Source organism: Bacillus rossius, chromosome 10, assembly GCF_032445375.1.
Source record: "Bacillus rossius redtenbacheri isolate Brsri chromosome 10, Brsri_v3, whole genome shotgun sequence".
NCBI lineage: Eukaryota > Metazoa > Arthropoda > Insecta > Phasmatodea > Bacillidae > Bacillus > Bacillus rossius.
The window spans coordinates 48,324,940-48,347,785 of record NC_086337.1 but is presented as its reverse complement, the minus strand read 5'-3'; the positions used below and the strand labels follow the sequence as shown (position 1 = coordinate 48,347,785).

At 38.8% G+C, this 22,846-nt stretch overlaps 1 protein-coding gene across 1 annotated transcript in view; it reads left to right on the top strand.

The window, feature by feature from the left end:
- LOC134536340 (mucin-5AC-like) overlaps positions 1 to 19,472 on the top strand; it is a 61,002-nt gene extending 41,530 nt beyond the window's left edge. The window contains exons 3-9 of the mRNA XM_063376093.1: positions 7,193 to 7,325; positions 7,934 to 8,076; positions 10,094 to 10,214; positions 12,816 to 12,962; positions 13,622 to 13,734; positions 16,135 to 16,257; positions 17,075 to 19,472. Of these exons, the coding sequence (XP_063232163.1) occupies positions 7,193 to 7,325; positions 7,934 to 8,076; positions 10,094 to 10,214; positions 12,816 to 12,962; positions 13,622 to 13,734; positions 16,135 to 16,257; positions 17,075 to 17,718 (1,424 nt within the window). The 3' untranslated portion in view covers positions 17,719 to 19,472. The remainder of the gene's footprint in view (positions 1 to 7,192; positions 7,326 to 7,933; positions 8,077 to 10,093; positions 10,215 to 12,815; positions 12,963 to 13,621; positions 13,735 to 16,134; positions 16,258 to 17,074) is intronic.
- Positions 19,473 to 22,846: the final 3,374 nt, after the last annotated feature.

Genomic DNA, 22,846 nt, shown 5'->3' with positions numbered 1-22,846 from the left:
AAAATTCTTGTGGGGACAATACATTATTTTATGTAGATTAAAATGATGTATGTTTTGTATCTGTTAAACAAATTGTTGCCACTGTCACAACTCCTATTGTTATTAACAAAGGGTGTAGGATTTTTTATAAATTTAAAGACCCAATTCGAGTCTTCTAATGACATGCCAAGGCTTTATTTTCCCTTCAGATATTGTAATTTGTGGTAAGATAAATATAGTGTACGTAGTTTGTAAAACTAGATTCAAATTGTAATTTAAACTTGGCATAGCAAACTCACGAGACTGATTACATGCTGTTTTAGCAACTGATTATGCTTAAATTAGTATTTTAATATTGAAAGTTGTACATTATTCAATTGAAAATTATGTAACTTTGGTTAAGAAACAAACATGTTGCCAAGGAAACCAGAATATCAGAACCGAATCATTCCCTCATACTACATTTATCATTCCCTCACACGTCATTCCCTCACCCATCATTCCCTCACATCAGAGAGAAATATTTTATTTTATAAATGTGTTGAAATTCAATATTGTTCACTGCCCATATAAGTAGTCAGTTACTGAGGTCTTCCGGTTCACTTTGACTAAATAAAAACCATTTTCAAAAAAAAATTTTTTACAACTGTCTCACAATATATATTTGCCCTTATTACATGGAATGACCCATATATACTTATAATACAAAACTCGGACACCAAATTCAACGTTTAATTTTTAAAAAAACGAGCGTAATAAATATACGAAAATTGTGTTTTAAACAACATTCATGATGGTTTCTGCACCCGCCGGTAGAATTCGCTGCCGAAGCAGCTACGTCGACTATAGAATAATTTGATTAGCAGGCCGAAATTTTAAACTATATAATCAAACGGCTCCGATGAAAACGAAATTCAACATCATTATTATATAATATATAATAATGTTATTGAAACTTTAAAAAAAATTTCCAGTGACGAGATTTAAACTACGTTGCTAGATGTTAACAATAAGCGCACGCTCTACCGCCGCGCTACCGATCCCGTTGACATACTGCAAGGAGAATATGCATTATAATCATTGTAAAGCCAGTTTACTTAAGTATTTTAAAACTTGAGATTAGTTTTTACCATCAATATTTTAGTTTATCAAATATCTTAAAAGGAAATTTTCACTATTATAAAGTTACATTTAGTACACCAATACGTTTGGTACGTACCCTAATGTTCACGAAAGTGACTATGTACGGGTTTATGTTGCTGCATGTGGGTACGCCACCTTTGTATCCCATTTCCGTTCGTTGACTTCCGTTCCATTTTCACGAAATTACTGCTACCAAATGCCGTACATCGGGAGCGGAGATGTACACACACCAACATGTATTCATTCTTTGATACACCAGGTTCTGTTAGTGTCGAAAGAACGTGGCTAGTTTATCGCTGAACGCAGCCTTAAAAATCAAAGGATCCTCTTTTCTAAAGCTGTTCGGGAAACCTACTTGCTATTCGGGAACATCGACTGTCCTGCTCGTCCGACCAGGGCCGCGTCTAGGGGGGGGGGGGCAAAAGGGGCATTTGCCCCGGGCCTCACATTCAAGGGGGCCTCAAATTTCATCAAAAAAATATAATATTATTTAAAGTGAATTCCCATTTTATATATGGCGTAATAAACTTGTCTTTAAATTTAGATACCTATTTATTTAGTTTTGTAAAGCATGATTCCACAATAAAACCAGACCGTGCTGTAACTTGTGTGGTTTTATTTATAACTACTGAGTAAGTCACCGACTTCGACGCCGGTCCATGAACCTCCTCATACACTAGAACCATGTGATTGTGATGGTAAGTTGCCTTTGACTTTACCACTTTCAAGCTCTGATAAAGTTAAAGAAAACACAGAAGTAACTAAAATAGATAATTGTAATCTCATTAACACAACTTCAGAAATTCCCATAACTTCTAGAAACTGTTCTAGGACTAAAAGAAGTGTAGAGTTTGATAGTGCAGTGTTAATAGAATAAATCCAGCAAGATCCTGCGGCATGGCCTGGCAATATCATTGACGAAATGATTAGTTATTGTGTTGATAAGGGGCCGGACTTTTTTTTAGTAATAATGATGGAAACTACACAGCTTCTGCTAGGCAATATCCAAAATGTACTCGTAAACTAACATCATCTGCATTTGTGAGAGTTCTTGAAAATCGAGAGCGACAGGAGAGAAAATGGTTATTGTACTCTAAATGTACGGGAAATGTGCTTTGCGTGCAAACTTTTCAGTAATTGTAAACTATCAAAATTTGTAAATGGTTTTTCTAATTGGAAGAAAACAGAAGAAAAATTGAGGGAGCATGAAAACAGTATTGAACACAAAGCATGTTCTTTAAAATGGGTTTCAAGAAAAAATAATAAAATGTCAATTTCATCACATTTAGATGCACAAGTGACTGAGACAAATTACTGGAAGAATGTTCTTGTTAGAGTAGTGGCAGTTGTAAAATTTTTGTGCAGTCGTGGTCTTCCTTTTCGTGATGATAATAAGATGCTTGGATCACCTCGTAATGGTAATTACCTAGGAATTTCGGAACTCCTTGCTCAGTTTGATCCTTTTTACAGGAACATTTAAGGATACATGGGAACAAAGGAAAAGGTCATGTATCGTATCTTTCTTCTGATATATGTGAAGAATTCATTGAGCTAATGGGTAACGAAGTTCGGAAACACATGCTAAATGAGATTATACAGGCCAAATATTATTCACTGATAGTTGATTCTACACCTGATGTTTCCCATACAGATCAGTTATCTTTTGTATTTAGATACTGCCTTAACGGTAACATTTTGTAAAGGTTTTTGTGTTTAATTCCAATTTACAGACACACAGGAAGAAATTTAAGTGACGTAACCTGTACTCTAAAAGACAACACCATTGATAGCCAGGATTGCCGAGGTCAGAGCTATGATAATGCAGCCAACATGTCAGGAAAATACGAGGGCCTGCAAGCGCACATTAAATCAATAAACATCTCTGTGCTGTATGTTCCATGTGCAACACATTCAGTAAACTTAGTAGGAGAAAACAGCGTTGGTGAATGTATTCACGCAACAAAACTGTTTCTGTTTTTAGAAAAGCTGTACTCATTTTTCGCTGCTTCCACTCACAGGTGGTCAGTTCTTGAAGGAGTTATTTCGGAAAGCACAGGAAATAGCGGAAAGCCAAAAATCACTGTCAAGAGCTTGTCGGAAACAAGGTGGTCATGCAGAGAAGATGCATTGAAAACTCTCGTCATTCATTATGATGAGATTTTCTGTGCATTTAATGATATGTTCAACGACAAAAATGAAACGCAAGTCACAAGGATGGAAGTGAACTCCCTCATGAAGAAAATGCAATATTTATAATTTGCTTTTACGACCGTATTTTGGTACGACATTATGGAAAGATTCGGTGCAGTAACCAAGCATCTACAGAAGCCTGGACTCGATGTCATAACTGATCATCATCTGATGAATTCTTTGAAAGATTTTGTTTCCGATTTGCGAAATAATTTTGATGAAATTGAAGTTGAAGCAACACAACTAAGCAACCATGTGTTACAAACTTTTGTAGATACTAGATCTTCCAAAAATAAAAAGTTTTTGAATGGAAAAAACGAACTTTCAACTGTTGTAACATCCCGCGAGAATTTCAGAATTTCCACATTTCTATGCATTGCTGATAAGCTCCGCATGGAACTGGAGAAGAGAGCTGCTTCCTACAAAGATATTGCCTCAACATTTGGGTTTCTTTGTAACTTAACTACAGCAAGTGAAGATGAACTCAAATCTAGTGCTACTGAGTTGGTCAGAAAATACAGAAAGGATCTGCAGCCTGTTATTACAAATGAATTATTACACTTATCATCATTTCTCAGAGAGAAACAAGTTGAAGACAGTGTTACATCATTCACGCCACAAAAGGTTTTGCAGCACTTATATAACAGTGATATAATTGATGTATTTCCAAATGTAGCAATAGCACTGCTCTTGTATTTGACACTAACAATCACAAACTGTGAAAGTGAAAGATCATCTTCAAAACTGTCAGTTCTGAAGAATCAATTCCAATCTACCATTTCACAAGAGAGATTAAACTCGTTAGCGGTGATTTCTACAGAACATGATCTTGTGAACAGCATTTCATTTGATGGACTCATTAACTTGTTTGCTGCTAAAAAGGCAAGGAAGAAGTTTATTGCAAAGTGAGTTAATAAATATGTAATTTTGATTGGTCGGGATCTGCAACTCATAAAATTGTGTAAATATTTGAGAACGATTTAAGACTTTCGTAAATGAAGCAGAGAAATATTGGGGGTGGGTGTTGGCTATGAAATATTACTCCATTTCAACTAGAAAATTTGTTGTTATACATTATTTTGTTTTCCCTGCATAAATATGTTTCATATTTCTGCGAATAGAGGCTGCATTTCATTATGGTACTTCTTTTCCTTTTTTATGTTAGTTATTACATACATACATATTAATGCAAATATGAGTTTTTCATATCTGAAAATTATCACTACAATAAAAAAAGGGGGGGCCTCGAAATATTGTTGCCCCAGGCCTCGCATTCTCATAAAACGGCCCTGCGTCCGACACTCGAAGGTCGCAGCCTCGCCAGGGTCTCGCGGTCATGAATACTGGAGCAGCCCCTGCGAGCCACGCCTCCCGCATGACGGTTGTGCTTGCCGCGCAGTCTACACTCAAAGGCGTCCTCAATTATTCACCGACACCTGAACGGTGGGTGTTAGACGCAGGAGTTTACGTCGCTCGGTTATGCACAGAGGCCTAAACCTTTGTACCACTACCGATTTTTTTTTAAATATATTTTTTATAATTAAATACATTAAAAATAATCTTTCTGGAGAAAAATAAATTGAAAATATATGTCAACGAGTGTAGATAGCAACATAATTGAGCGTTTTATTTTGCAAATAACACTGAAATTATTCTAGATATAAATGCTTTTTCGTGATGTTATTTTGAAAATACCGCCCGAATACGAAGGGTTAAGGCCCCTAACAACTCTAATGCTGACGATGTGCTCGTATATGCCCCGGAAAGAGGAGGGATGTTAGGAGTCGAAATTCAGACCCCAACCACGAGGGTGTGAAACCGTGTGGCCTAATTTGTCACTAGATGATTTTGTTCCCGTTCAGTTTCTTAGTATGTAGTTGATTGAAATGAGTGTGTGGAACTTGACTATAAAGAGTATAGTTCTATGATCACACTGCATTTTACGTGTCGCTTGGAGTGTATGTCTAATAACTTGCCTCTGATGTACTGAAAGCTTTTTATTTTATTTTATATAATTACGTGTTTAAGTGGCCGTGTTGTCAATCTTTTTTTTAATGATGTTTAGCTGTTTGTTAAACATTCGCCCTGCTAGAAGATGTAGACGAAATTTAAAAATTAAAGTATTTTATTCCTTTTTTATTAAAATTTTTCTATTACAATAAGGCTAAAATTTTAAAAAAATTTTACACTTTACTTTGTTGGCCGAATTTCAAGCTTATGTAATTCATTTAAATATATGTATGTTTATGAGAGGTATTTTGGATTTATAACAATTAATCAATTGTACACATCCTTCTGTGGCTTTAGGTTACCTATTTAATGATTCATAAAAAAAGTATGAAAATTTTTTTAAGTTGCAAGTAAACTCGCAAATGCTTAATGGTGCTCTATCTACATAATTTAATTTCAAAATCGAAACGGATAAAATGCTCAGCGAGGAATGTGAATATTTTAGTTTCAACTGGTTGTCAGCCCCACAACGCCCTTGTACATTCTCGTGAATATTTCAACTGCATGGAACCAGGTTAAAGTGGGAACTCCAGCACAGAGGACGACTCTTTGACAAAGGGTGCATTTAGCCTCTATTGCTGGACAAAGGTTTGTTTATTTAATGAGTCCTCGTTTTTAACCGTTGAAAAGTAGTTGAGTGTTACAGGAAATGTCAAGGTCAGGTTGTCTGCTGCACTGAATCGATTATCCTTCGTGGGTATTCTTGGGAGAAGTAAGCACTACCACACTTATTGCTGAAATATTCTGGCCAGAAAGACATTGGACCTCATGAAATATCAGAATATGCATAGCTAATCCCATTATTATTTATGAATATAAATTAATTTCGTTATTTCAAAATTTGTTGTAATAAATTAGAAATGGCGACACAGCTCTGACGTCCGCGGTAGTTAGGTGCATAGCACTCCACCAGACAATAGGCAAGATCAGATGGTTAAAGACCACAGTCTTTTTAAAATCCCAATTTAAAAAAAAGAAGTCATAAGCGTCTCACAGTGTTCACGGCGAAGAAAACGAAAGAGGTTACGTTTTAACCGAACGAATAAAATAACAACTCAGAGAATATTTTCTTTAAGAAACTGCTCTATTTTTTCTTTCTTTCAGGGATTAATTTATTTCAGGACGTAAGGACGTCTAAAGTGTTTAAAAGTTTAAGCAAAACCAAAGAGTAAACCACAAAAAAAGAAGCAACGTATAATGTTTCTCATTTCATTTATAAATATTTGAATAAAATGGCAGGCAAAATTTTTTTGTGTACGTAAAAATTTAGGTTTAATAATACGATTGCTGTTGACTACCTATAAGTAGTATCACATCTCATGGTTTTTCATGAAAGAAAAATAAGCAACCACCGTAAACTAATTTTTTTATTCGTTTTCGTAAACATGGTTTAATGGTTGTTTTCAAACTATAAATTTGTAATAAAAATTTTAAATAACTTTTTTTTATGAAAAAGTCAAATGCATGGGAAACCTACGATATTTTTATGGTAATTAAATGCTAAAAAAAATTTCAGTGTAATAATGGATGTTTTAAATTTACAGTAAGGTGCTGAAAAGTGATGAAAGGTTGAGCAGTGCTCGCTAGAGTTCTATACAGTAATGTAGGTGTTGAGCAGTGCACAGTAGAGTGCTGTACAGTAATGTAGGTGTTGAGCAGTGCACAGTAGAGTGCTGTACAGTGATGAATGTGTTGAGCAGTGCACAGTAGAGTGCTGTACAGTGATGTAGGTGTTGAGCAGTGCACGGTAGAGTGCTGCACAGTGATGTAGACGTTGAGAAGTGCACGGTAGAGTGCTGTACAGTGATGAAAGTGTCAAGCGGTGCTCGGTGGAGTGGCGGAGTGAAGCGCAGAGCCGCCGGTGTTGCAGACCTGTGCGGCGCCCAGCAGACAGAGTGCTCGCGGCTGGAATACGGCCGCTGCATCCACATGGCGGACCCCTTGCTGCGGGACCCCGACTACGTGTTCCCGGACAACGTGCGCGACATCGGCCGCGTCTGCAGGTGCGTCGCCCCCTTCCGCACCTTCCTTGCCAGCACGAGTGATTCCAACACCAACAGCTGCGAAGTTAATCTCCCCACGAGAATTTTTTAAGGTTTATTCTACCAGTAAAAAAAAATTGCCTTAGCATGGCTTCAATGGCGAAGGCAATAACAAGTTTTATAAAGTAAAGATGATGTTACATACCAAAGTATTATAAGAACGAAGGAATATAAAAGTCTAAAAACAACTAAAGACATAAGCCATACAATGTTGGAAATACGTAGTTGTTTTTCTTTAATATTTTCAATGATTTATTGCTACACATCTCATTAAATATGTTAAAATGATTATAATTTCCCTACGAAACTTTGGTAGTTATAGAGTTACGTGTTATGTTTCGCTCATGAAATTTATACAAAATAAAAACAAGTTCGGTACAAGTGCAATAGTTCTACTTGAGTTCGATAGTGCGAACAACCTGTCAATTATATTTGTAAAATTGTAAAATCAGTGTCATGACTCGCCATGAAGGCTGGTCTCGCTGGCCACGGCGGGATCAAAGTCAGCTGGGTGTGAGGAGCTTGTGCTTGTGCTGCGCCTGTGCTGTGGACGTGCGTTGTGGTTGCAGCCTATGGGGCCAGTTCGTGTCGTGCGTGCAGAGCTACACGCTCAAGTGCTTCTCGGAGAGCCGGCAGGTGGCCTTCGACAAGGGCGTGCAGGACACCAAGGAGTCCATGCGGCAGATGTGCCAGGTGTCGCAGTACCAGACAGGTGAGGCGCTTGTTCCGATACTAGAACCAGTACCAGACAGGTGAGGCGCTTGTTCTGGTGCTGGCACCGGTGCCGGCACTAGTCCAGTACCAGCCAGGCAGGCACCGGTAACACCTGATACCAGACATGTGAGGCGCCGATTCCATCCAGTTGTAGTATCAGACTTAGTAGCAGTCCCATTACCAGTACCTGAAACAGAACCAGTACCATAGTACTATACAGGTGAGACAAAAATTTCCAATAACAGTATCAGTTCCAGTACCAGTAACAGTATATGTACCAGTCCAAGTATAAGTACCGGTGACAGTTTAAGTACTAGTAACAGTATCAATACCAGTAACAGTATCAGATAGTAGGTTCACCCTAAAAACCAGAATCTGTGATTGAAATCAGAGTAACGAGAATATCTGGATATATGTTAACGAACAGTTTCTCATTGGTAAATAAGTGGAATAAACTGGGAATATGTGCTCGAAGTTAGCGATATTCACTGCGAAATAAGTGAAAATCACTGAGAATTAGAATTTTTTTTTTCAGATCTCACAACAACCTGCAGAAACTTACAGATATTTGCCTGAGCAGTGTCAACAGATTTGCAATCACATTTCACTGAAGTGAAGTATGAGAGAGCGAGGCAATGGAATAAGCACCTGTCGTATCGTCTGCGCCGATGTCTTTTGAACCTCGTAACCGTCCTTACAGTTTGCGTGTTGCGTTCTCTATAACAAGTATTGTATCGGATGGCCCTCGTGTTATCTACTGCCATGATAAATAAATTTCGCTGGAATTTTGTCACTCTTAATAGTTTTTTTTTGTCTGGCTCGTTGTTAATTATCATCACAAACGAGTCGACCAACGAGAAAGTTTTATAGTTTGTTTTGACAGTTTGATTGCTACTGAGCAGAAGTCAGCTCTATCCGGCCGCCCCGGACAGAGAGTTTGTGATATACTCCATGAAAACCACACATTGGAGGCCCCTCAGGGCTCTTGGGACAACCTGTACGATGGCTCGCACTCTAAAACACATGTATGAAGGTCACCGTGCAACTGCTCTATCGTTGTTTGCTCATTCTCTTGTAAAAATATTAAAACTTGGTTGGAAACTGCCGTAGTTTCGTGGAATGATTTAGGCTGTTGTTTTCCCAAGCTCTCTGTCCCGGGAGGCCGGATAGAGCTAAAATTTCTGCTCAGTTGCTTGCTTTGCTGCGGAGGTTGGCAAGGACTTGAGGCTGGGTCTCATATGCCATGATTTTTTTCTTCCTTTTTTGTTTTTATCTTTAAAGGATATATATACATGCACACATACATGGCGTGAGAGATGAAGCCTGAAATCCTACAGTTGCCCATTGTTGAAGGGCGAGCTGAATTGTTGCCCCTTGGAAGGGCAGCCCTTCAGGATTTTTCTGGCAATGGTTTGTTTGTACAGCGACTGGAAGGGCAGCCCATCCAATTTCTGAAAACATGTTTCTTTAAGTGTTTAAATAATCCTGAAAAATTGCCCCTTGGAAGGGCAGCCCATCAGGATTTTTCTGACGGTAGTGTTTTTGAAAGGTTGTCTGAATTGTTGCCCCTTGGATGGGCAGCCCTTCAGGATTTTTCTGACAGTGGTTAGTTTGTAAAGCGACTGGAAGGTCAGCCCTTCCAGTATCTTAAAATGTGTCTATTTTATAATCCTAAATTGTTGCACCTTGGAAGGGCAGCCCATCAGGATATCTTTAACAGTGGTGTTTTTGAAAGGTTGTCTGAATTGTTGCCCCTTGGAAGGGCAGTCCATCAGGATTTTTCTGACAGTGTTTAGTTTAGGTTAGTTTAAGTTAGGTTAAGTTATGTTAGGTCACTTTACAAAGTAACCACTGTCAGAAAAATCCTGAAGGCTGCCCATCCAAGGGGCAGCATTTCAGTCGCCCCCCGTTGAAGGTGTCCATCACAGTGGCGCGAGCCTGGAAGGAGGGGGAGACGGCTGCAGCGGCGAAGGGCCGGCGGTAAACAAGGTGTGTGATGGTGTGTGTGCGCGCAGAGTACCTGAGGCACGCGAGCTGCATGAAGTCCATGCTGACGAGGGACGAGCACTGCGGCAAGCACTACCAGCACCTCGTCAGGCAGGTGTACGGCGAGGTCACGCGCTCTGCCCTCTGCTGGTGAGTCCCGCCTGCCGACTGCCGGTCCGCGGGGTCGCACCGCAACGCCGAACGTACCACAACGCCGAATGCCAAACTGACTACAACGCCGACAGCTAGAAAACTGCCATGTACCACAACGCCGAAATACATTAACGCCGAAAAATGTCATTGCAGGACTGCCACAAAGGTTAAGTTAGGTGAGGTTATGTTAGGTTAGCCTAAGTTAGGTTAGGTTGTGGTATTTCGGCGTTAAGATACATTTAAGAAACACACACCCAAATTCATTCAGTTGTTTTTTCATTTTGCTCCTGTGACCCCCCCCCCCCCCAACCCCCTCTTCAGGCAGCAACATTTTTCGGCGTTACTGTATTTCGGCGTTGTGGTACACAGCAGTTTTCTAGCGTGTCGGCGTTGTAGTCAATTTGGCAATCGGCGTTATGGTTTTCGGCGTTATTGTACGTTCGGTGTTGTGGTATTTTGGCGTTGTGGTAACGACCCTTGTGAACGGTTGGTTGGGTTGGTATAGCTACATTAAAAAAAAACTATAAAATATTTATTACGGTTGCTGAGGAATTACCAATTTAAGATGTGGCTATTCTGACCCAACCAAAAGTTCACATGATTTCACAGTATTTTTTAATGTCGCTATACTAACCCAACAAACCGTACACAATATTTAAAGTTAGCCTGCGGTGGCGTTAATACGTAAGAACCAAACAAACTTATGCGGCAAAACATTTTAGTAGGGTATTTTAAATATTCATACTGTAAATTTTTTTTTATTATGCTAACTTACCAACTTGATAAGCTAATATAGTAGTCAAAGTTGCCCGATTAAAGATTTTCGCCGCATAAATCGTTAAAGGATTTTTGTTCTCAGAAAGTAAAGTATGTTAAATTTTATTTTAATTTTGTTGTCAAGTTATTTATGATTGCGTGACAATAGTTTGTGGTCACAGTATCTAATAATTTGGGTGCAATTGGTGATTTTAAATTTTTTTAAAACTACTGAATTGTTTTTTTTTATTGAAGTTATACTTCTTTAGGCGCGTTATGAAAAAATGATGAGAGTGAAATTTTAAGATGCGCGCGCATCACTGTAATACAAACAGGTTGACGCTGCCCGCTAAACCGCTCATTAAGTCAAGAAAAAAAGCTACCAACAAAATAGATATAGAACCTCTATTAGTCGCGCATGTTGGCACGCTCGTCGCCTCTGATCACTGTTTTCATATTTATAATATTTATACACATGTTTCTAGTTTCTACATTCACAACACGTGTTTTAGTTTCATACAAGTGCGAATTATATATGTGCTAATAAATTATATTCAGTAGTGATTTAAATTGAATATTTTGATTAATAGTATTTACTATTTGTAAATATTAGTAAAAAAAAATGTGCTTATATACTTTTTCAAGCGCTCCAATATAATTGAGGTTAACTATCCGTATGTATTATTTATTGATATAAATTAAAATAGTATTATTTAATATAATTAATACTAAATATTATTAAATTATTAATGTTAAATATTTATTATTGGTTATTTAATATTTACAAAATAAAGAAATAAATTTAATAAAACATTCAAAAAAATATTTGTGATAAAAATTAAAGTCGAACATCGATTTAAAATATTAATTTTTAATATCCATATGTATTATTTATTGATATAAATTAAAATATTATTATTTTATATTTAATACTAAATATTTTTAAGTTATTGATGTTAAATATTTATTATTGGTTATTTAATATTTACAAAATAAAGAAATAAATTTAATAAAACATTTTAAAAAATATTTGTGATAAAAATTAAAATCGAACATCGAATTAAAATATTAATTTTTAATATCCACATGTATTATTTATTGATATAAATTAAAATATTATTATTTTATATTTAATACTCAATATTATTAAATTATTGATGTTAAATATTTATTATTGGTTATTTAATATTTACAAAATAAAGAAATAAATTTAATAAAACATTTAATAAAAAAAATTGTGATAAAAATTAAAATAGAACATCAAATTATAATATTAATTTTTAATATTTATTATTAAATTGAATAAATAAAAATATTTATACAAATAAATGAACAAATTTATTGAAAACTTTTTGATAAAAAATGAAAATGAATATTAAATTAAGAAAATAATAAATATTTAAGAAATGAATAAACCTAAATTAAATTTTTGAATTTATTATTAAATGTATTTATTTTCTTTTAAAATATTAAATAATCAATAATAAATATTAAAAATTAAAAATCTTATAATAGTTAGTACAAATTATGTCATATATGTTTATTATTCTCTAAACTTTATTTTTTTAATTTTATCAATTTTTAACTGAACTTTATTGACTGTGTTGACTATTTTTTCCAGCCCTTTTATTATTTTATTGTAATTAATTATTTGCATTCAATTAAAAACTATTTTTGAATGATGCCAAGGAAGTATAACTTCTCACGCGCGTACCTATAAGTACACGCACCCATTTTTTTTTTAAATATTCATAACCGTGAATATTTGGCGTGTGAAAGTTGGGTTGCGGGACAACCTGTGACGAGTGTCGATGAAGAAGAGAGTGGCTGGTGTTGTCGCAGCTCGCACCACATCTTCAGGGAGTGCATGATCTCCGAGGTGCGGTCCGGCTGCGACGGAGGCGCTGACGGCGGCCAGGCTAGTCGCTTCACGCGCCACACGCTCGACAAGGCGCTCAGCTTCCTGCGCGAGCAGTGCTACAGCTACGTGTGAGTGCTGCCCCCCACTCTCTTACAACCCCTACCCCCCTCCTGGCCGGTAACTTCACCCTCAGTCCCGCGTGCGAATCCTTCCTGAACACGCGTCAATTGCCATCTCATAACTAGAGACCGGAAAAATTCGCGGGTTCATTTCGTTCTATGCTAAAATTCAAACAATTATACCTTAGTGCTGCTTCTGCCATTGGTCCACTGTTAATCTGGAGGACTGAAGGCCAATTAGAGACCCTCACTCATAGAAGTGTCGAATCACAGGCCACCCAGTCGTGACGACTCGCAAGTCAGCAGCCAATGAACAGTTGGCATTTGCCCGAGTGTGTAAAGGATATTGGAGTCTATCCTAAAGGTCACTGAACCCGCGAATTTTTCCGGACCCTACTCATAACTATTCCTAGTCTTTGTTCTTGTGTGTCACCTACGTCTCTATTGACCTTGTTGCTGACGAGAAGTTAATCCTCCTCTCTCCCTCCCTCCCTCCCTCCAACCTGACAATAATTATTAGATTTTATTCTAACAATTAATCAAATAATTAATTATCTTTATTTTTACAGGTATTATGGTGTTTATAATTCAATAAGTAATACATTAAAAAAAGTTTTTAAATTCTCTCCTCCGGGTGTTTGACTTGTTGATGCCCGTGCTGGTTGCAGGCCCAGCGGCGGCGAGTGCGCGGGGCTAGGCCTCGCCCCCACCGGCCGGGCCGAGGACGCGAGGGCGTCGACCCTCGGTGTGGACCGCTCCCCGGGCCCCCAGCCGGGACGAGGTGCGCGCTCCGCAGCCGTCACAGCGACTTGAGACCATGTTGGGTGGGCCCCGTAGCCACTGGCAAACAAAAACTCTGGCGGGAGTTAGTAGAAGACTATTACCGTGAAAGAAAAAAAAAACATTTAATACCGGTTTGTAATTTAAAACAAAACAAAAAGCATTTTCTATATAAATGATTAGGAGATGCAGTAGCCCATATTTCTGGTACGCCAACATTACAGAATGTGGCTACCAAAAATAAGGTGAACTAATTTTCCAATGGTTTGTTTGCCGCATAGCTGGTGCGTTACTTCTCACAACCAATGTGAAAGCTACTATCTAGCGGATGGGCCCAAAAACTACTTCAAAATTAGAGTTTCTCCCCCCATGGCGCGTACAGCCTCATTACACGTACGCCAAAGTCGTTCCAAAAGCAAAGAATTCTTTTTCACGTGACGGAACAGCGCATTTCTACCAACACCCCCCTCCGCCGCGCCATGGACCCGTCCATTCTTGCGCGCCGGTCTGACGCTGACAGCAGCCGCAACGGTCGTTTACTGTTTTGTAGCGTCACTTTGAATCGTGTGATTAAATATCCCGCCAAGTTCGTAGTGTAATGCGCTTTTTGCATGTGAAAAAAAAAAGTCCGCCCCATCGAAATTTCCAGACAGATAACAGAGGTTTGTGGTAATGTGACGAATGAAGCTTCAGCTCGTAAATGGTGCATCGTGTTTAATGGCGTGCGAACGAATATACATGGTGAACGCTCGGGCCCTATCTTCTGTTATGACTGACGAACTCAAATCGAGTATTGAGGAACAAAATTCAACAGGATTTACATTTCACTATGGATAACTGAAAGAGGGCAATATTGACTGGTTCAACAACTTGGCGGTAACTGACTGCAGAATACATAGAAAATATGGTGATACTTTTGGAATGGACTTCAAGCGTAAACCGTATAAACTCTCAAAAATATTATCTACCTTCTTTTAATGATTCATGTTCTTTCAGTGGAGTGGATTGACTTGTAGTAATTTCATTTTCCCTGTTGAATATGTTCAAGTGATTTTACTTAGAACTATAAACTAACGATTTTAGCTATTCATTTACTGTACTAGAAAGTTATCCATATTAATAACACTTAGGCCCAAATCCACAATGACGTGAAAGCGTAAAAACAGAAACGGATCACGGAATCGCAAGATATTTACGTTTTCACTCTTTGTTACCGCCTCTACAGTGCACGAAACGTAACAAACAGAAGGAAATGCATTATATTGAGTTTCGTGGTTACGAAAAAATCAACTTATTTGAAAAAAAAATTAATACAATGAAATTACACAGACGGAATTTACATATACATATTATAAAAATACACCACAAAATATTGCTGGAACACTAGATATTCTTGTACTTGAACAATTTTTAACGTATTTACAACGTAAACAAATATGGCTACCACCGCAGCTTAGAAGTGGGCTTCTGTTGGTCGCACGGAGCTACGTGAACTGAATAACTCAGCATTGCCGAACTAATCCGTACGGGCCTGTCTCCGTCTACTTGCTATTGTTGAAGCTCTGTTACGTTAGATCCTTCTCCGTCTCCGTGTCACTGTGTAACGGTGGCCTTTCTTTTACCTAACTTAAAGCTATGAGTGTGCGGGAAGGGTCTGGGTAGGGAAGACTAAGTGCATCTCAAGCCGAAGCCTATACGCTCTAATAATGCAGGTTGTTAGCCATTCAGGAGATGTAGCATGCATCATGTGCTAGGAGGGGGATTGGCCAGCAATGGCTGCGATTGGCGCCATGACTAATTTCCCTCGCTGACTATTCTAGACTAAAAATAGATAATTTGAGCCCAGGTAAAACCTGCATAGACACAGGGAAAACCCTGGTCTCTTAACATGCGGGATGCAAAAATGTCATACATTATGCGTGCAGGTTGGTTACGGGAAACAGAAGGATGGATCTGGAAGAAGAGTCGGACAGAGTGGAAAAGAGTCTACCATGCAGGGGGGTTGGGCACTTGGACATTTCTGTCCGCATTGGTTTGGTTGGTACTGGTTGTTATCTTTGTGCAATGGGAGTGCATGACTTGATGTAAGCTTTTGAACATACGCCATTGCTAAGCACATGCATGTCTTTAGAAGAAAACTAAAAAAAAAAATACCCAAAAGTCAAAAACACAAATTAAGCAAAAATAATATTCCTGTTATGGAATATTATGTGGTGTTTATATCCTGTTGACAACAGCAAATTTTTTTTTTTTTTTTTTTAGTTTTCTTTTACAGACATACGTGTGCTTAGCAATGGCGTATGTCCGAAAGCTTACATCAAGTCTGGTATAGGTTGGTTTGGGGGCGACTCTCGTCGCTTCCCGCCGGGCTGCCAGCCAGCCTAGAGGGCGTGTGTTGCAGGCGAGGACAGGCGCGCGACCGCGGGCTGGGGGGCGAACCCCCCGGCCGTGGACTGGGCGCCCACCCAGGCCGGCAGGGACGCCAGCACGGACCTCGACGGCGCCTGGACCTCCAGCAGTCGCGGTAACTTTTAATCTCTTGGGTTTAAAATGGGGGAGGGACAGGAACCGAACTCTTCGAATGTTTTCACACCATTTAATTTTTTTTTAATCGTTTAAATTTAATTGCTTTCCTTAAGTATGAGATCACATTTGAAGAGATTTCTCAAAGCCTATAAAATTTTGTCATTTGATGGTACTATTACAGTAGTAGTCGTTCACAAAAATTAATCAAATGCTAAACGCCAGTCGCTTCTCAGCTAACCATCATTAACTTCAGGACTTCCATGCTTTCGCAGACTTTAACGACAGGAAATTTCAGTGGTCTGAAAACTGTTTTTGAACCATTATGTACGAGGGTTTCGGTTTCCATCTGTACTCTTCAAGCCTCCTCCATCTTGTATTTTTAATATTTACAATGTATTTGTCTGTCTTAGCTATTGATAAAAATTAAGACAGAGCATACATGATAGCCCACCTCCCTCCCCCCTCCCCCCTTTTCAGGTTTTTGTACGATGTTAAAACTTGCTAGACATTAACATGGTTACAGTTCAGAGAAACGAGGGAAAAATCAACTGATAATTTTCACATGAAAAAAATTATTCAGCTTCACAATTAATTATAACACCAGACCAGAGAGAGATTGGCATCGTTAAGTTCCCAAAGCCAGCACATTATGCCCGCTGGGCTTTAAAATTACACAAGGAAAGATTTAATGCAGAGTGCTTCTTAGTTTATTCGACGACGAGGTCTTTAAGAGACCGCATCGCGAATGTCGACGAGAGTGTGAATACAAATTCGATTCGTTTACACAACCGTGCGATTCTCTGATGTGCGCGCAGGTTTGCCCAGCCTGTCGGAAGGCACGGACGACTTCTCGCCGTGGTACCCGCGGCAGAGCGACACGGCGGCGGCGGGGTCCAGCCGCCACAGCCCTTCCTCCGTCAGCCACCCGGACGGGACGACCACTCCCCTGAGCCGGCCGTCCAGCTTCGGCCGCGGGATGGCGTGGACGCCGCCGCCCTCCGGGTCCTGGGGGTCGGCGACGGGCGGATCCTGGACCTCGCCGGGAGACCCCTGGAGGTCCTCCACTTCTTCGTCCGTCGATCCCTGGAGGCCTTCCACTTCTTCGCCGGGCGAACCATGGAGGTCCTCCACTTCTTCGCCGGGCGAACCATGGAGGCCCTCCACTTCTTCGGCGGGAGACACCTGGAGGACATCAACTTCTTCGCCTGGAGACACCTGGAGGACGTCCACCTCTTCGTCCGTCGACCCCTGGACGCCCTCCCAGGCCGAGACGTGGCGCGTGACGAGCGGCGGCCCTGGAGCGCGGCCCTACCCCTACTCCACGGAGACGTGGCTGCCCGGCGCCGGCAACAACGTGGACGAACCCAACCAGCAGGGCCTCACCGTGGGCTCCGCCCCTCGGGGGCTGTCCAGCTGGCTGCTGCTGGCCTCGGCCGTCGTGGCGGGAGCGCTGTGCTGATGGCCTGCCGCGATCCTTCAGTAGCACCGCAAGGCTGTCGGCGCGGTTGAAGCCCTCATTTCCACCGACGAGAGAGCCACACCCCGAAGTTCCCCGAAGTTTACGTGATTCCACAGTATCTTTAATGTAGCTAACCCTGACCGAATCAACCGTCCACAATGTTTTTTTAAAGTATTCATAACGTAGCTAACCTAGCCTAATTGACCATTAGCATCCTTTTATCAACACCGCCATATTTATTTACAATGAAAAAAAAAAACCGAAGATGCACGATCGGTCGTTTGGTTCTCTCGTCTGTGAAGAGAAGGCTTCCCGTAGGCACGCAGGCCGCAACTGAATACAGCGCGGCTGGGAAATGCCAACATCAAAAATTTAAGTTTTAAATAAAAACTAAACCCAGAAATTTCTTAAACATAATGATTTAATTTACAAACCTTAGGTCATAATTTTGATGGAATGCTGTATTAACGGAATATTATCCTATGGAATATTTTTTTAAGTGTTGAATTATGTTGGTAGCAATGAAATAAGCATGGCTGCCATGAGCACATGTGCAGGCGTGTGTATTTTTTTTTCTGTTATGATTTTCATCACTCATACTTTGTGGCTATGCAGTTTTTAAAATTTGAAACAAAAAATAAAGCATTTTAACATTGTGTTTTTTTTTTCCGTATTGGAAATGAGATAATCTGAAACATTTATGGTGAATATTCCCAGCAACGAATGACCAAAAAAAAAAAAAAAAAGTAGCCAACATTTTGTTCAGAAAAGATAAACGACTTTTAGGTTGTTAGGTTGCCGATAAATATCGCATAGTTAGCTGATTTACAAAGATATGAGCGTTGTTATAGCATTGAGTTGCGACTCTTTAGCTTTCCTTGCTTTGTGGCCACACGCGAGTTTCTCTGTTTAATGGAAGGCCGCGCTTAACTAGAGAATGACAACACAACATATGAGTTTCGTCGTGATCATTAAAAATATATTTGGCTGAAGTTGACATATGGTAATGATAAACTGTCATAATTTCAAATATGAACCCCAAATATCACGCATTTTCAGTTAAAATTATTTCCATTAATTCGTGTTTTATATATCAGGAGCATTGCAAATACAACACGAAGGCCAATTGCAGTTTTTGGACAGATCTGTACTAAAACTGCAACACATTCGTGGGAATTCACTTGGAAAATGTTAAAACTGCTTCAAAATTATTCATGAAATTTTGTAACCGTTCTTCAGTTCAATCCGACTTGTTTGTCATAGTTTCGCGTTAGGTGTGTTTAGCCCTTTCACGCAAACATATAAAACTTTTTTTTTTTTTTTAACAAATTACAGCTTTTATCATAGAAATTATACAATGGCACTAATTCATTCTTCAAATTCAATTTATTTTACAAGGATATTTTCCCCGTATTCTGCTCGCACAAGAACGAAAGCATTATGAGATTTATTTTCTCCGGCTAATCTTAGCAAAATTTCACAATTGCTCTACTAAACGTTTGTCATGCCTTAAAAAAATTAAAACAAAAGCTGTTAAAACTTTTTAATTAAACTTAAATCATAAATTCTATATCATTAATACTTCATTTCCCCGTGAGACATGAACAAGATTTCTAAAGACCCAAATAAGAAATAAGCTAACTGTGCATTTAGCTGGAGTTACCAAAGGGTAGCGTAATAGTTTGCCATAGATTCGTACTAAAATGTACGATTTTCAGTCACGCATAATAGGTTTACAACTGGCGGGCAAGTAGTTGCTGACAGAGCTTTTTTTGTGGGGGGGGGGGAGGGGGGAGCAAAATATGTATTATAAAAGTTGGTCCTATTTCCAATATTTACAGAGGAATACGATTATGTAGAACATTATGAATAAACTAATAATAATCCATTCAGAGGGCAGTTACAGGTTTGTATTATCAGACAGCATTGCTTACAGATAAGCATTACAAAATAGTATGTTCAAATATGTTTCCGTCTACTTCTATATACTTAGCCGTGCGTTCATCTGCTGTAGGCCTACTTGTTGCTCTAGGTATGAGGCTGCACACTGCTCTCTTTGGTTACAAGTAGGTCCTCACGTGTTTCTGCTGTCCTTTTGTGTCTTTCAACAATAAGCTATTCATTATAAGGCATTTCCAGTTTGTTGAATTACTTCATCAATATTGGGAAACAGGACCCACATCTACACGAATCATCCTGTAATTGAGTTACCCCCCTTCTACATGTTGATTGTTTTCAAGACAGTCATGAAGTGTGTGAGCTCGGTGATTTGGGAAAATTTTGGCCTTGGTTTATACTTTGATATGCTTACAGTGAGGTTTTGTATAGGTTATACAATACTGTTAGCCATACATTTCACATAGTAGTGTACGGGGCGAATCAAATTGTTTATGAGTTATTCAAACTTATCAAAATTGTCTTATATAGAAATTTAATTACCTATAATGATATATAGGTTTTAATGAACAAAAACACCTCAAATGTATTAAATGTCCATTGTTTAAACCTTTTGTTTTGTACAATGTGAATACAATACGAATGGTTTCATGCGTACCGAATAGCTTCCCTGGCCTACTCTGTCGTAACATTGACTTAGGCAAAAATTTAATTTGTGGTATCTGTACCTAGCTTTATCTAGAACCATAAACATGTACCCATCTCACTTGAAGTTTTTAGTGTAAATGTAGAAGAATAGCTCTATTTATGACAACATACCATCTCAATTACATTCCGAAAGGCTTCAAGCCTACCTGTAGTTAGTTAATAGAATGGTGCGTAGATATCATAACATGCACGCTATGACATGGCAGGTTTGCAAAAGCGTGGAAGTGGCTGTGTCAGTTACGTAGAGTTTGCGATCCCTGTAATAGTTCCCGGATAATTTCGAAGAAATCATATAGAGACGCCGGCAGATAGCAGGAAGAATATGGTTGCCTGCTTTGGGCAATGATTATGATGATGATTCCTTGATACTCGTGCTCTAGCACGGTGACCACGAGTAACATAAGGGTGGTGGTTGACCCTGCTGTGATTTAACATTACCTCCTGCAGCACGGAGGTTCAGGGAACGACTCAACACCCTTTCCTGGAACCAGGAAGGGAATTTTCCAGGAGTTAGAAGTCCCCGACTCATCTGGGTCTCACCAACCAGGAGCCAACCACTCACCAACCAGGAGCTGTACTTTCTTTTGTAACTTGTAGTTTGTTTGGGCTTCTTTTTTTTGTAGTTTGTAGAGTGTCAGGTTCTTTCGACATGAACTCTCACCCACGTCTCTCCCGGGACTTGAGCCCAGAACCTCCTGGCGTGCAGCTGACTGTGCCACGAAGGTTGGCCTACTTAGCCAACCAAAAAGGGTCCAGTAGTGTGTTAAATTCCGTCCATTTATCATGACAATGACGATGCCAATAACTCTCATTGTGCAACACAATGACAGCGACAGTCGCCCGCCTGTATTTCCAAAACAGGAAATTTATTTAAACTTGCCAGATCCATGTATTTTCTTGCAATATTGTGTAGTTACGTGTACTCTCTTGTACAAAATCGTAGTCAAATAAGTGTGATGTTATCTGCTGATTAGTAAATTATGGATGGAGAATTATTGTTCACAAGCATATAAAATTGTCATTGTTTATGTAATAAATAACGAACGACTCATGTGTGAAGAACTTTAACATGAGCCTTGTTCACTACCAAAAAGTGTTTTCAGGTAATGTGAGATTCTTGCCAAAATGTAACTAAATGTATCAAAATTTATGTATCATGGGATGTAAATAAATATTTGTTATAGTAAATTGACACTAGATTTTCTCGATCCATTAAAAAAAATTGAAATGTGTAACATTTTTGGATTCAGAACCAAATTGGGAAATTTGAAAAGAGTATGCTGCATATGCATGTGGCCGGAAAGAAGGATCTTATTATTAATTTCTGCGAAACGAGGAACTTTTCCTAACAGATATAGATGCATATAATTGTAACTGGACTTACACATTTCTTTGGCTCACCTAAATCTTTGGATTTACGCTGTTATAACTCTTGCTTAATGCTTTAGAAAAACTTTTGAAATAGTTAAAATTTTATGGTTGGATAAAAAAAACTTTTCAGACGAAATCGGCAATAAAACAAAAACACATGGCAAAACTTGGACTTATACTAGTCTGAAATACATCTTGTGGCTGTGTGATGAGCATACATGAATGCAGTGATTTTAAACCCTAATAAATTCTCTAATCAGTGTCATAGAATTTACCGTTTGTGGAAATTACATCATAAATAAGCTTTATTGGCCACAAAATTACGCCACTAATGATTCCACAATTTCACATGATAAATACACCCACGTAAGTCGCAATATAACTGTTAAGTCTTAATTTTGAATTGAGGCGAAACGATGAACCATAATTTAAGAGAAAATTTCTAAATATAAGTCACCCGAAAATGAATGAGTTTGATAGTCATTGGGATCTACGAGGGGCGACGAGATGAAAATTCAGCGTGGACATAAAGCATTGTTATATGAGAAACGAGATTACCCCGGAAAAAAAAAAAGGACAACACGGGCCGTTACTCAAACAACACAGACCATTCCCAAATATCGAGGGGTTTTGGTAAACGTTGGTAGTTATAGTTTCTGAAATCTGGTGGTTTTGTATTAACCAAGACCAAGAGAACAGCTTTTGTGTCTACACTGTTAGAAATTACAATAAATCTATTTTCAATGAAGACTCAAATAAAAAAGATTTTCCATAGTTCCAAAAAACTGGCTATTCGTGGAAACTACTTTGGGTTCCACAATCTTTGCCGTTTGCAAACTTAAGGAAAACATGCACAAGGGAGAAATAAGAGAGAGTGTAGTACTATAGACTTAACAAATTTTTAAAAGTTTAAAACTTTTGAGTTTATTTTCTATATAAGTAAATTATGTAACCGTTTATTTACAGAGATGCAGAAGAAGTAAGGAACTGCAGATTATATTTCTTATTGATGTTTCGGGGATTGTGAAATTCGTGCAAGTACAATTCTCTCTCATTGTTGACAATCTGTGTTTGTTGGACCCAGTAAGCTCAGGATACGTCAAGTCAAATGCAAGTAAGTGTACGTGGAGAGCTGCAGTGTGGCGGACCGCGC